This window comes from Palaemon carinicauda, chromosome 22 (assembly GCF_036898095.1).
Source record: "Palaemon carinicauda isolate YSFRI2023 chromosome 22, ASM3689809v2, whole genome shotgun sequence".
NCBI lineage: Eukaryota > Metazoa > Arthropoda > Malacostraca > Decapoda > Palaemonidae > Palaemon > Palaemon carinicauda.
Window position 1 is genome coordinate 51,989,098 of NC_090746.1, and position 15,000 is coordinate 52,004,097.

At 44.4% G+C, this 15,000-nt stretch overlaps 1 protein-coding gene across 1 annotated transcript in view; it reads left to right on the top strand.

The window, feature by feature from the left end:
* Positions 1-15,000, top strand: part of LOC137616437 (cell adhesion molecule 2-like) — a 316,026-nt gene that overhangs the window by 278,075 nt on the left and 22,951 nt on the right. The window contains exons 5-6 of the mRNA XM_068346186.1: positions 802-937; positions 1,231-1,367. Of these exons, the coding sequence (XP_068202287.1) occupies positions 802-937; positions 1,231-1,367 (273 nt within the window). The remainder of the gene's footprint in view (positions 1-801; positions 938-1,230; positions 1,368-15,000) is intronic.

The following is a 15,000-nucleotide window of genomic DNA, read 5'->3' on the forward strand; positions in this document are numbered from 1 at the left end:
AATCGTCACTGTCGTATGACCGTTGAAATAATAAGGTCTTCAGTTTCCTCTTGAAAGCATTAATGTCTTCAATCATTCGAATGTTTCGTGGGAGCTTATTATATAGTCTCGGGGCCGCATATTTAAAGGCTCTGGAGCCTAAAGTAAACATAAATCTAGGTTCCATCAGTTTGAAGCCATCTGTAACTATTCTCGTGTCGACACGATTTGTTGGCTGCGCAATATTTTATAATTGTAAAAAATTAAATTGCAGAAATAACTTATAATGTAAACTGTGGCCATTCAGTATGTAGCCTCTGTAATGAAGAATCCCCTTATCAGATGCGTTTATTGGTAGTGCATGCACACAGACCAATTTTTTTTAGAATATTCAGAAATAACTCATCTGGTGATTCTTCCAGATGCTGAACGTATCATGTGTACCGATTAAGAATTAGTGATTTTTGCCATTGAACCATCAATGTATTTTCATTGGCCTTCGCTAGAATTTTATATTACAGAAAATGTCAGTTTTATAATGGGGTGTATATGAGACATGGACAATTTTGATATGATGGAAACTGAATAGATAATGTAGAAGTGAAAAGCACTATGTAGTTAAACTGGATTTAGTTCTTTGCTTGATATCAAAGTTTAATGTTAATGTTTTGATCATGTAATTGTGGAATGAAAGCTATTAACAGTTCCTCTGGTGAAATATTCCAGTCTAGTTAATCACCGAGATGAAATCCATTCTAATGAGATTAAATTTCCTTTCGGAAGTTTTCTTTTAAATGAATGATATACGGTAAATTTTTTCAGGAATCTGAAACAAGTCCGGAGAAAATAACTCTCAAGGAGGTAGACTTGACCGCTGCTGGAACATACACATGTGAGGTGAACTCGGATTGGCCTGATTTCAAGAGTCATACAATGTCAAGGAATATGACAGTAGTTGGTAAGTGTTACATCACTTCGTTGTTGGTTGGTTTAATATTAATTAGTGGCTCTTTATTATTATTATTATTATTATTATTATTATTATTATTATTATTATTTGGTAACCTCTGATCCTAGTTGGAAAACCAAGATGCTATAAGCCTGAGGGCTCCAACAGGGAAAATATTACTCCTCTTCTTAATTGCCTTGAAATAGCAAACTATTATGAGTTACATTTTTCATTTTTCGTTTATTGCAATTTGAAATTAGTTTTTTTTAATTGAAAAATTTATTATTCTTCTAAAATTTCAGTTATTCCTGAAGAGCAGCCTAACATTGAGGGAGAAGTAAATGCTCACTATGCTGTTGGGGACATGGTCAATCTCAAATGCATAGCAGCCCCGTCCATTCCTGCTGCAGCTCTTGTATGGTTGATAAATGACAGAGAGGTAAGTATCTTGAAATGGTGGACTGTAATGTCTGGGAGATGGACGTGATGACATATAGGCCGTGAAGTGAATACAGTATTGAAGAGTATCATGGTTGTGAAGGTACAAATAGACTTTATATCAAATTCTGTATTTAAATAACTGGTTATGTCACATAAGAACTAGTTCCCTTAAGTAATTCTCTATTAAGTCTCTTAATTGAAAGACATTTTAATTTATAAGCTTCAGTGAAAATACCAATGATAGGTAGCGAAAAAAAAAATTAAGTCTGAGAAGTAAACCATATGATAATAAACAAGTACTGTATTATATAGAAAAGTCTATGAGGCAATAAACTCATAGAAATGGACATCCATAGAACAGAATTTCTGTATGCAAAAAATAGGGAAAGTGATAATTGAAAAGAAATGAGAAAGAAGAGATCACTCAAAATATAATTATGCTGAAATTAAAGAGCAATGCATTACCAAACAACTAAAGGTTGGGTGAATAACACGTCAATTACATTTTACTATTACTGTTCTGCTGAAAGGCAGTGCTATAACTAGAACTAAAAGAAAATAAGTTTATCATTTAAATTCAAAAGGAATTTTTTTTTCATATCATGCAGGGGAGTATATCCAGGTTGTACAGTACATATTCTGAACATGGGTATTAGAAATATTGAGGCGTGTTGTATTATGTACTGTAGTTCTTTTGATGCAGGTAACACGGACAATAATTGTACTAATTTTTTTCAATTGAGCAGATACTGTTTGGTAATAACCAAAATCATAATTGTCATAGTTGGAAATAAGGAAGAGACCACTTAAGGCAATATTTTGTCGAAGATAAAGATCACAAGAAGCCACATACATGTATATAGAAGAAAAGTACAGTACAGTATTACAGTAATGATGATGCCTAACAAAAATTATTTTTTTTGTTAAATAAAAGTCCAGCAAACAACCTGTTGACAACATTAAATGATATGTGGGTTTATGTACTAGAAAAGAAGTATGAATTCAAATAAATCTGTAAGAATTGCCAAATATTCAGAATGATCAAACAAATTACTGTATTACCAATGCTAAACAAATCATGGAGTGGAATCACCATACAAAAGGAACTCAAAAGTCTTAAATATGCTGATGTTTATCATTTTGTCTCTTATTGACCTATGCTATTTGCTTACTGGTCTCTCAAAGCTAGTAGAAACTTCATTTCACATTTTGGAAGATTGATCAATTGTATTAAGAGTATTCATTTTCTTTATATTTTACAGTTTATTTTTCTAGACTAACTATTATATACTGTAAATTGTTAAAACTAAATATGTCAAAGGTCTTTCAATGCTACGATGTAGAATGCTATTCAACTCATGTCAGAGCTTATTATGCTCATCATTAACAGCAGCCCATTGCCACTGAAATAAAAATCACTTCCATGAACCACCAAGTTACAAAACTTATTTGTTGTATAAATATTGTATGGTTAATCAAGTGTAATACAATACCACAATACTTGTACTAGAATTAGTTTGAACATGGTCAATTTTTGTGTGATGTAACTGCATTACAATGACCTATTCAGTTCTTGTCTATTGGCAATATGGAAGCAATTGACTATATTCAAGATATTTTTTTGGGCTCAAGCCATGACGTAATGGAAGGTTCCTTCAGTAGCTTCCTGAGGGTATATATGACTACAGTAGATATTCCCAGAGAATTAAACTAAAGGTTTCACAGATTTCTAACTTCTGGCGCGAGTACCCGTAAGGTTTCCCTTTAGGATATCGTATAATAACAGGGGACGTATGCTTGACACGCCACATAGCCATCTGCACCCCACATAGCGTTTACGCTTCGAGAGGGAAGTGTGGCAAGTATCATTAGGGGCCGTTACAAAACTCTCCTCCTGTGTTACTGTTACGGTACCTAGCGATGTAAACAAACGGCCGCCATAGCTGGCCGCCATCTTGGTTTACGTCACATCCGCGCGCTTCATTCCTGTTTCTGTAGCGTACCTGAGCAGAGTGTTTTTTTCCCAGTGTTCACTATTTAATTGCATCATGTCGCAATCTTCAGCCTCGCCTTCTTTTGGAAAGTTGAGTACCATATTCTTGTATTGCATAAATAAGCTCCAGCCGTAAAGTAACGACTTTTATCTTTAATTCTTGTGTTTTGTGGCTGAGCTGTGCCCCATCCGGAGGCGTCATGTTTCGACGCTGTTGCTCGCCTCGCATGCTTTATTTAGTTAGCCAGAGCAACCTTTCCGGTCCTATAACTAATAACTTCATAAGTTATTTAGTCTTCATTGCTAGGAATTAGTTATATTATGCGTTAGTATTCGTTTAGGCAACTATGTTAGCCTATCCTATGCTAGATTGCTAGCCTTGCCCCTAGGCTCGATAGCCTAGTGTTCATGTTTACTTCTTGCATGATATAATAATTGTTCCTAGTGTTATTTTATAAAATGAAGATATAGGCATTTATACAAACAAGATTCAGTGATTGCTCAGATGTTATTTCGCCTTCTAGGGAGTATACCATGGGTTTCGGTGATATTGGTAGTCGTCTCCCTTGCCCCAAACTTAACACTGGGGCTATTGTATACTCCCTTACCTCCCCAGTTACCTTTCCTAAGGTAATCTCCTTCCTCTGAGGTAGCCTAGGCTACATCCTACCCCTCCTTACCTCGATATGCTTTCGGGTAAGGTTAGGCTAGGATGTTTCCTACCCCACTCCTTGCCATTGTTCAAGCGCTTTGAGTTTGGGACGGAACCTCAGAGTACCAGTCGTTCGCCCCCAGCCCCCCATTAGGAGAATGTACTCTCCTTCGGATCCCTGCTGGAGGGTGAAGGTGGTGGGGCTCTGCCCTTCCCCCTAGTCCACACTTGGTTGGGTTAAGTCCCGTCCTCCCTGTGGCCTAGCTACTTGTCCTCCCCCTGCCCTTCCTGGTCTAGGAGACTAGCTCACCTAGCCTAGGTTAGGCAGTCAGTGAGATTCTGCTTCTTTATAGTTTAGGACAGGACATTAGTGCTGTACCTACTCTGTGGTAACCTCTCCTAGGCTGGAGAATGGACTCTTCCTACCTAGACAGGCTAGCCCTGAACAGAATCTCCCCCACTATGGGTGTGTTGGTGGGAACTACGCTCCCCCCATACACCCCCCTCAGGACTCTCTCCCTTCCCCCTCTATTCCTTTGGTGTTGGCTTAGCTTCACACCCCTGTCCGCCGTCCTACAACTCCACCGAGTGCTGGTGGGTTGCCGGTTCGGCTCAGTCCTTTCGTTGGTTAGTCCGTACTGCTATGCTGCCCGCATATAGTCAAACTATGGGCTAGCATTCGTCGGTCGGTCTGCCGACGGAGGACCTCCCTTCTTTGAGTGTTCTTCGGCCCTCCCTTGGGCCGCCACTGGCAACATAGCAGACTGCCGGCTCTCTGCCGCCGGATAAAAGGTAGCACCCCTCCCTTTCATTTGAACACTTCTTCCGGAGAAAGATTGGATTGGGTGTTGGGTATTACCCTTCCCTCTCTCTCCTCCTATCCTATCCCTCTCTCTCTTAGTGCCGGTCCACTGCCGGCCCCCCACTCTGCCGGCGCCAGCCGTCAGAATCTTCGGTGCCCTACCTGTCTCATTGAATGATGTCAGTGTCGGTTACCGCCGGGGGCCGCCGGCTGCCATCACCTAAGGTGTCACCCTCTCTCTCTGCCACATAGACTGATGGCTGGGAAGGGTCCATCCTTGATGGGGACCTTCCGGCGCCAGTCGAGCCTCCGGCATTCCGCCAGGCTGCCGGCGCCACCAATCCTGGCGCTATAGTGGACAGTCACTCCTCTCTCCTGCCGGCCCCGTGCCGACAGCTAATATTGTGCAGCTATGGATAATAGCCAGTACACCTATGGTATAGTTATACCCTAGACTGAAAACTATTATGTATAGTTGCACAGTAAAAAATTTCCAGCATATTCTGCTCTTCCTTGTGCAGTCTCTTGCCGGGACCTAATCTGATAAGGGGGCTTAGCTTATCCCCCTTTTTTTATACACTGAATGAATTTAGCTTCCCCCTCTTACTGTACCTAATTCCCTAGAGGAAGCCTAAGCTTGGCTCATCCAGCACGGATGTTCTTCCTCCCCCTAGGGCCCATGACGGTCCTCTTGAATTAGTTACAGTATGGGGTCGCGGCAATTGGCTGGGTGGGATGCACAAATATGTGTCTTTCCTACCTCCTTTCCGGCTTACCTATCCTAAGCCTATACACACTGGAATCTTATAAGTTTACTAACTTATTCTAGTCTAAGATTAATGTAAGTCATGTTTGTATTGACTTCTTAATACTCATTTCCTCTTTCTTTTACAGGAGTATGTGAAGTGTGAGAGCGCCTTCTGCGGCGTACATCGCCCTAACTTCCACGGCCACCAGGCGTGCCGGACCCACGCCAGCTGTTCCATCACGAAGGGGAACCTTCGCTATTGTGATCCGCAGGCCTGTAACGTCTGCAAGGGTCTGCTTGATGAGGCGTTTGACAATCCTCCGTCAGCAGAGGCTAGGGATAACGCCCGAGAGAAACTGCGGAAGTGGGTGCGCTCTCCCAAGCGAGAAGATGAGAGCCATGCTCTTCCCTAAGGCATCTGCTGATGCCGTTATCCCTAAGGATCATTGAGATCCCCTGCGTCCAACTAACGGTCGAACCGGATGTTGCGGCCGCTCTCCAAGATTGTCATCTCGACGAGGTGGAGAGGATGTCGGATGTATCCGAAAATACGGAAAGGACCCTCATAACGGAGGTCAAGAAGAGGAAGAGGATCAGGTGGAGACCCCTGATTCTGAGGACGAGGTTGCCCGTGCGCCCTCCGTGACTTCCGTTGTGGTCTCTGAACCCGTCCCCTCTACATCTGCCACCCCGATACCTGTGGTACCGGGCACCCAGGATACCATCCAAGCTCTGGTGGCATTCCTGGATGAGAAGTTCCGCAAGGGGCATGCGGACCTCAAGAGGGAGCTTCTGACCTTGAAGAAGCAGCCGAAGAAGATCTCCGTCAAGGATCTTCCCCCTGTTCAGTGACCAATCCCTGGAAGCATGCAAAACACATGCCAATCACGACCGGACGCATCTTCATCAATGATAAGGTAGGTGCTGTTCCCCTCGAAGAGGTGGAGTTCTACCCTAGCTTCGACGCCTACCCGTACTGTTACATCCGTCTCAAGTCCGAACCAGTCTCCAAGGAGGAGCCCGAGCCTAAGGAGGTCATAGTGTTTGACCACGCCAAGGCTCAAGCTATGCTGGCTGACTGCCTCAAGAGCAGAGGATACACCAACTCCAAGGTGCCGACTTTGAGCAAGAAGCACCCGTCTTTTGTTGCTCCTCCCACCATGGTCTTTCCCTTCGCGGAAAAGGCCCTGAATTCCGTGTTAAAGGCGGTGGAGGAAGGAAAACCCTGCCCTACATTGGAGGAATGTAGGCCTCTGTCCCTTGCCCTACCTCCCGATGATAAAAACTGGAAGGACTTCCAGCTTACCTTCACAGTTGGAAAGCTGGAGGCTGACGTTGCTAGACGTCAGTTTAATGAAGACCTCCCCAAGCTCACCGACTACCTCTTGCGTCGGGAACAGGACACAAAAGAGAGGCTGGCCGCCTCTCTGTCTCTTCAAGTACAGCTTGAGACAATGGCCGGGGACATTCGGGTCCCAGGCTACTACATGGTTCTTGCAAAGACCCACCTTGCGACCTTGCTGAAGGACTTGCACAGCTTCATCAAGGCCCAAAGAGCCTGTAGAGTTCGTGTTTGCGGACGCCACCGTTAAACATGAACCCCGGAAACTGATTTCCTCCAACATCTGTGGCAAATACCTCTTTCCAGTAGACCTGGTGAAAGAGATTGCGGACAAGGCCGCCACTGAGAATCGGAACCTTCTCAATAAGTGGGGCATGTCCCGAAAGAGGAAATCTTCTCAGGATGAGGGTCCAAAGCCTAAGAAGAAATCCAACAAGCCCCGACCCCAGCAGCGTCAGGCCAAACGCCAGTTTCCGGCACCCGCTACTCCCCAGCTAGTGGCTCAATCACAGCCGACATTTCAGCTGGTCCCTCAGCCAGTGGTGGCCCAGTCACCAGTTTTCACCCCTGCCTATGAAAGGCAATCCACTACCTTTCGCCCCAAAGGTAGAGGCTCCGGCAAGGACTCCTCTTGACGTCCATCCAGAGGGAGAGGAGGAAGGGGAGCAAGCGGCCGAGGTGGTAAACCCTCTGGAAATCAGAAGCAATGAAGTGCTTCCGGTGGGAGTAAGACTCCGCCTCTTCCAGGATCGTTGGACCTTCGATCCTTGGGCCCACAGCATCGTCAAGAAGGGACTAGGGTGGAGCTGGATAAAACCACCTCCAGTCTTCCACCAATTCTTCCAACCCTCAACCCCCATCCTGGAAGAATATGTCCGAGAACTCTTGAACAAGAAGGTGATCAAGAGGGTAAAGTCCACCAGGTTCCAGGGAAGACTGTTTTGTGTTTCCAAGAAAAATTCAGACATACTCAGAGTCATTCTGCACTTGTCCCCTCTCAACAAGTTCATGGCGAACAACAAATTCAAGATGCTGACTCTTCAACAGATAAGAGCCCTACTGCCTCACAAGGCTTACACGGTCTCAATAGACCTGGCGGACGCATACTGGCACATTCCAATGAATCACCAGGCTTCCTCCTACCTAGGATTCAAGCTTCAAAGAAGACAATACGCCTTCAGGGCTATGCCCTTCGGACTCAACGTGGCCCCAAGAATCTTCACGAAGCTTGGAGACACGATCGTCCAACAGCTACGCCTTCAAGGCGTCCAGGTGATGGCTTACCTAGACGATTGGCTGGTCTGGGCTACATCGTCAGAAGAATGCTCGCGTGCCTGCAGAAAGGTGACCCAGTTCCTGGAACATCTGGGTTTCAAAATCAACACCAAAAAGTCTCGACTGTCTCCAGCTCAGAAGTTTCAATGGTTGGGAATCCATTGGAACCTTCAGTCACACCGTCTTTCCATCCCTCTGAAGAAAAGGAAGGAAATAGCCGGATCTGTCAAGAGACTTCTAAAATCCAAACGGATTTCAAGACGACCACAGGAACGAGCGCTCGGCTCCCTCCAGTTCGCCTCAGTGACAGACCCAGTGCTACGAGCACAGCTAAAAGATGTATCGGGAGTCTGGAGACGAAACGCATTCATCGCTCGAAGAGATCTCAAGAGACCTCTGCCAACCAGGCTTCGCTCACTCCTCAAGCCGTGGTCGGAGGCAAAGACCCTCAAAAGATCAGTTCCTCTTCAACCACCACCTCCGTCGGTAATCATCCACACGGATGCCTCACTAGAAGGATGGGGAGGCCACTCCCTATTCAAGACGTTTCACATCAACATCTTGGAGGCCATGGCGATTCTTCTTACTCTGAAGAAACTGTCTCTTCGTCCTTCGATCCACATCCGTCTCACTCTGGACAGCGCCGTTGTGGTCAGATGTCTCAACCGTCAGGGCTCACGATCGCCCCAACTCAACCAGATGCTGTTACCCATCTTCCACCTAGCGAACAGGAAGAGATGGCACCTCTCAGCAGTTCACCTACAAGGATTCCGCAATGTGACGGCGGACGCTCTATCGAGGACAAGCCCCATAGAGTCTGAATGGTCCCTAGACGCAAGATCATTCTCCTTCATCTCCCGCCAAGTCCCGGAACTGCAGATCGGCCTCTTCGCGACGAGCGACAACAACGAACTTCCTCTGTACGTGACTCCAAACGAGGACCCCAAAGCGGAAGCGGTGGACGCCATGTCCCTGGATTGGAACAGATGGTCCAAGATTTACTTGTTCCCTCCACCCAACCTTGTGCTGAAAGTCCTCTCCAAACTGAGAACCTTCAAGGGAACAGCATCCCTAGTGGCTCCCAAGTGGCCCTGGAGCAACTGGTTTCCTCTAGTCCTGGAGCTACAACCCAAGCTGATCCCTCTGACGGACCCAGTTCTCTCTCAGCAGGTTCAGAAGTCGACTGTCTTCGCTTCATCAAAGAAAACCCAAGACCTTCATCTCATGATTTTCTCTCCCTAGCTGTGGAGAAATGGTTTGGAATCTCGAAGAAATGTTTAGACTTCCTAGAGGAATATAAAACATAGTCTACCAGAAGGCAATATGAATCATCCTGGAAGAAGTGGGTGTCCTTCATCAAGGCAAAGAATCCTACGAAAATGCCCATAGATTTCTGTATATCCTTCTTTATTCACCTTCATGGACAAGGCTTAGCAGCCAATACGATTTCCACCTGTAAATCGGCCTTGACAAGACCACTACTGTATGCCTTCCAGATAGACCTGTCCAACGAAATCTTTAACAAACTTCCGAAGGCATGTGCTAGACTCCGTCCTGCACCTCCAGCAAGACCCATCTCCTGGTCTCTGGATATGGTGCTCCATTTTGCCTCTAGCCTGGACAATGAATCTTGCCCTCTGAAAGACTTGGACTCAAAAAGTGATTTTCCTTTTTGCTCTCACCTCGGGAGCACGAGTCAGTGAAATAGTGGCTATATCTAGATAAGAGGGCCAAATACAGTTCGCCGAAATAGGGGAACTTACCCTCTTCCCTGACCCAACGTTTCTCGCTAAGAATGAACTCCCTACTAAAAGTTGGGGCCCATGGAGAATCTGCCCTCTGAAGAAAGATGTCTCTCTATGCCCAGTAGAGAGTCTAAAGGTCTATCTTCGAAGAACTTCAGACTTTGGCGGAGGACAACTCTTTAAAGGAGAAACATCGGGTAGTGATTTGTCACTTAAACAACTAAGGGCGAAAATCACCCACTTTATTCGTAGAGCAGATCCTGACAGTACACCCGCTGGTCATGATCCTAGAAAAGTCGCCTCTTGCCTAAATTTCTTCCAAGGAATGGATTTCGAAAGCCTTCGATCTTTCACAGGCTGGAAATCCTCAAGAGTGTTCTTTAAACACTATGCAAAGCAGGTGCATGAAGTCAAAAGATTCGTGGTAGCCGCAGGTAGTGTATTGAAACCTGCTGCTTAGTGCTGTGTAGGACAGTGAGTTATTTCTGGACTCTAACTCAACGGGTGCCTGTGTTGACCGTAGTGCGATACATAGTGATTTTAAGTGCCACTTAGTGGCACGAAAGACTGTTCTTCTACAAGGTAACATAGACTTGAACACGTGTGCCACATGTGTATTTGGACATGAAGTGTATTGTGACTTAAAAGACTTTTAGTTCCTTTGGAACCCATGTGTGTCCTTTTCAGATTCCACACCCTTGTCTTATGTAGTCCTCAGTCTACGTTTATTAATCAATAATTTTATTGTAAATTATTTATCTTATTTCATATTATCGTGAATATTTTTTTGAATAAAATAGAATTTTCACTACCATATGCATCTTATTTCGCCCCTCTATATGAAATACAGTACTGTTACTGAATTTTATTTGCCCCTATTTTAACCTTTATTATAATTCATGTTATAATATTGCTCCTGTCTGATATAAGCTCACCTAAGAAAAGTGAAATATTTGTTCCCACACAAGTACTTAACTTTCCTGATCTGTCTACGAGACTGACAAGATCCTCATCTACAGGTGAGTTTGTCTTCATCAGGATACTTCGAGATGTTCCTATCATCCAAACAGGACTTCCCTGCCAGAGGGGCAGGAAGCCATGTCATAGTTTATGCCATTGGTAGTGACATGTAACGGAGATGTCACGGTCTCTAAGGTCATCAGACCAAAGTAATATTGTTTGATATAGAAGGCACTACCGAAACGGGGAAAATCCATGATACAATAATTCTCTGGTACACTTCCATCAGGACATCATGGCTTGAGCCCAAAAAACGGATTTTGATCAAAGCGAAAAATCTATTTTTGGGTGAGATAGCCATGACGTCCTGATAGACCCGCCCTCGTTCTCTATTCTGGCCCGTCAGGCTCCTCCCTTTCTTATTGTATCATGGAGGCTGACAGATACGCTAGATAGAATCAGGAATGAAGCGCGCGGATATGGTGTAAACCAAGATGGCGGCCGTTTGTTTACATCACTAGGTACCGTAACAGTAACGCAGGAGGAGAGTTTTGTAACGGCCCCTAATGATACTTGCTACACTTCCCCCTTGAAGCGTAAACGCTATGTGGGGTGCAGATAGCTATGTGGCGTGTCAAGCATACGTCCCCTGTTATTATACGATATCCTAAAGGGAAACCTTATGGGTACTTGCGCCAAAAGTTAGAATTCTGTGAAACCTTTAGTTTAATTCTCTGGGAATATCTACTGTAGTCATATACCCTCAGGAAGCTACTGAAGGAACCTTCCATCAGGACGTCATGGCTATCTCACCCAAAAATAGATTTTTTGCTTCGCTCAAAATCCGTTATTTAAGAGCTTCCAAGATAAATTTCCAGAAGCTTTTGAAAGCATCAGGAGAATGCAGATTGGTCTGTTGCATTTAGTTGTTAAGCAACCACTTATTTTGAAAGATGCTGTATGTGTAGAAAATGATAAAAGGTGTTGCTTGAATGAAGGGACCTAAGACGTCTAGGATCGTGTACGGGTATAAGGTTGATGTTTTCTGGTTATTCAGGTTAGTCTATGTCAACATTCCCGTCATAACATTGTTTAATTTAAATGTCGGATTTCTTGTAGGAGAGGGGACTTATTTAATGAAAAAGTTTGGTCATATCCGGTAAGTTGTTGCTCAACAATCGGCTATCCAAAAATTAAGAGTACGCATAGTGAGTACGCAAGGAATACTTTACAATATGCAAACATACATACAGATTTGTTTTTTAACTTTATCATATTCTTCAAAAAAATGTGCCAAAAGTTGTTTTGATCAGTCATTTTGAGGGAAAGCCCAAATTATAATTCTGAAGTACATCAATAGAGATGAATTGAATCTTGAAGACTGAAAACTTCACGAGAAAAAATGTTTACAATTAATGAGGCGCAAATTAATTATGCTTGGGTTTTCTTCCAAACTTTGGAAGGTGATTAATTGAAAAGATTGTGGGTTTTTATTTCAATGAGTATCAGGGCAAGTTTATAATGAAGGATAGAATCACTATCATTCTGGCTTATGAATATGAATAACTATTCATAGCGGGAAAATGACATTATGTGTAGGAAATTAAAAATAATGGGTAATGAGAAATTTCTTTAATGCAAAATTTTTAAGATCTTTATCATTAAGAAAATAAGAACCGTCGCTCCTATATCTCCACAGAGAAATAACCAATTAGAAGGCAACGGTACGGGTAAACTTAATAGTTTAAGCAATCGACGTATCAATTAATGAGCAAGAGTCTATAGCAACCCGAGGGCTATAATTACAGGTTGATACCCTCACTTAGGGAAGACCCGGGATTGGGAACTAGCCTATAAAGTTATCACCCATCTATCCAATCCACACCCTTAGAGGGGAATGGGCAAATTGATAGAAAACCAATAATCCTATGTAGTGGTTATTTCCATGGCAGGGCCTTGAAGACCTTTCGTAAAAGGGGTTCCCAGCCCAGCATACATAAAGAAGCCTCAAAAGTCGAAGGAGTAAGGCCTTTATGTTGATCTGTAGTTGAATTCACATACAGTCAGTAGAGAACCCACCTTACGTTAGGTAAGGCAGTCTCAGATAAAGAGGAGAGAAAGGCATGTGCCCTAGAGGTACCAGCAGCACCAGGGGTTAACGCCATTGGCGCCAGCGTCCTATGTACCCTAAGGCACTGTTACAGACATCCACTCCCGTAGGTTAGTACTAGCCCCGCCGCCAGTAACGGCAATGGCGCCTAGGGGCGGCGGATATAACCGGCAAGGGTTTCCACAGAAAACACCTTGCCATAGGGGAAGGCAGTGTTTCCAGTGGCAGCACTGCCGTAAGTAGCGACGTATCGCCAGTACAGGTACTATAGGAGGGGATAGTGTGCCGATAGGTGGCGGAAAAGCTATTAGTTACTGGCACTGCCTTCAGTCTGACAGCTTATCCCCTCAGGGAGAAGCATGCTGGCAGCCATGGAGGGTCAGATCCCAGAGGGAACCAACCCCCACAATCAACAAATGCAAATACACAGCAGCATAATGATAAAATTCATGCAATGTCAGTCCCGGAAAGGCTAGGATATAAATGAGAGGTGACGGCATGGTGTAGCTATACCCATGCACCATATGAGCACTCCCTAAACAATCCCCAGAACAGAGGCGACGGCAAGGATGGCAGACTCAGAAAGAAATCTGGGTTCAATCCGAGGGTTATCCCAACAAGGGAGAGTCTCTAGACAGAGACACTCTAGGCCGCCGCACCCTGAATCCCAGGAAAGGTTAGAAAGACTCTAAAACAAATGCCACGCCGTCAGAGACGGCAAAAGCTAGTATAAAATAAATATAGGATGCCGCAGGTCGATCGAGAAATCCCAGAGGCTAGGAGGTACTGTAACGGCAGTGCAGGTAAGTCGGCGCACCGACAAGTTGGGATCACCCTTCGCAAAGGGGATCTCCAATGGACTGCGTAACAGCAGCGTAGCTAAGTCGGTGCACCGACAAGTTGAGATCACCCTTCGCAAAGGGGAGCTCCAATGGACTGCGCAGTCCTAGCATGAAAGATCATGAGCGAATGCAACATGGTGGACCAACGGATTTGCCGATGAGGGCTAGGCTAAGTCTAATAGGTCGTAAAAACCGGGGGATCGAAGGCAGGCGGGCATAGGGGCTCAGCAAACTAGTATAACTGAGGTAAAAAACCCTCTAAGGGTAAAATAGCCGTTGCCAACAAGTCGAGTAAGAAAGACCTGATCGCCATCGGCGAGCCCGTCTCCAACTAAAATTTTACCACCCTCTAAGCTAGGTTAGCCAGGACTGACATGCACTAAAACTTAAATTACAATAATGCATGGTAAATGTATTCACAAAACAGAGCCCAAGGCATCTTAATGCTAAAAATAAGGCTAGCTAATGTGATACTAGTGAAATAAGACTAAATGAACACAAAATAAGAGGGCGGTCGGGTACGCGACATGGCGCCCAATGGCCAGCTGGACTCAGAGTGCATGGCTCTCTCATCACCTAATAAAAGCTAAATAACCACTCCCCGAGGGTATCTAAGACAGTGAAAGCTAATTCAAACAGTAAAAGAAGAGGGAAGCCATCATGCGTGGAAATACTAAAAAAAAGCTGAAATAAGCGCACTTGAAAAAACTTCACACAGAATAGGATGCTGCGGTAGAAAGGATGACGTCATCAGTGACGAACAGTAGTACCATGAGGGGAGAGGATACGTAACGGCTGAGAGGAGAGGATACGTAACGGCTCCTCACCTATCCTTCTCCTTAGTTTCCTGGACTGGGTTAAGTCTATTAGGGGTGCAGATATCTATGGCTATCTACTGATACATCCCTGATTATACACGATATCTTAGGATAGTCGTTCTGGGAGTTAGAACCCTGTGAGAGCTGACGGTAATTCTCTTGTAATATCACTCGCAGAAATATTATATAGTAGGAAGCTGCCGGAACGACCTTCCATCAGGACGACTTGGCTATCTCACCCAAAAATAGATTTTTCCTACGTCAAAATCCGTTACTTCACCCAAGAGTAAACGATATCCTTGCATTAATCAAGCCTAGTCTAACATGACTGTAATTTTAGGCAA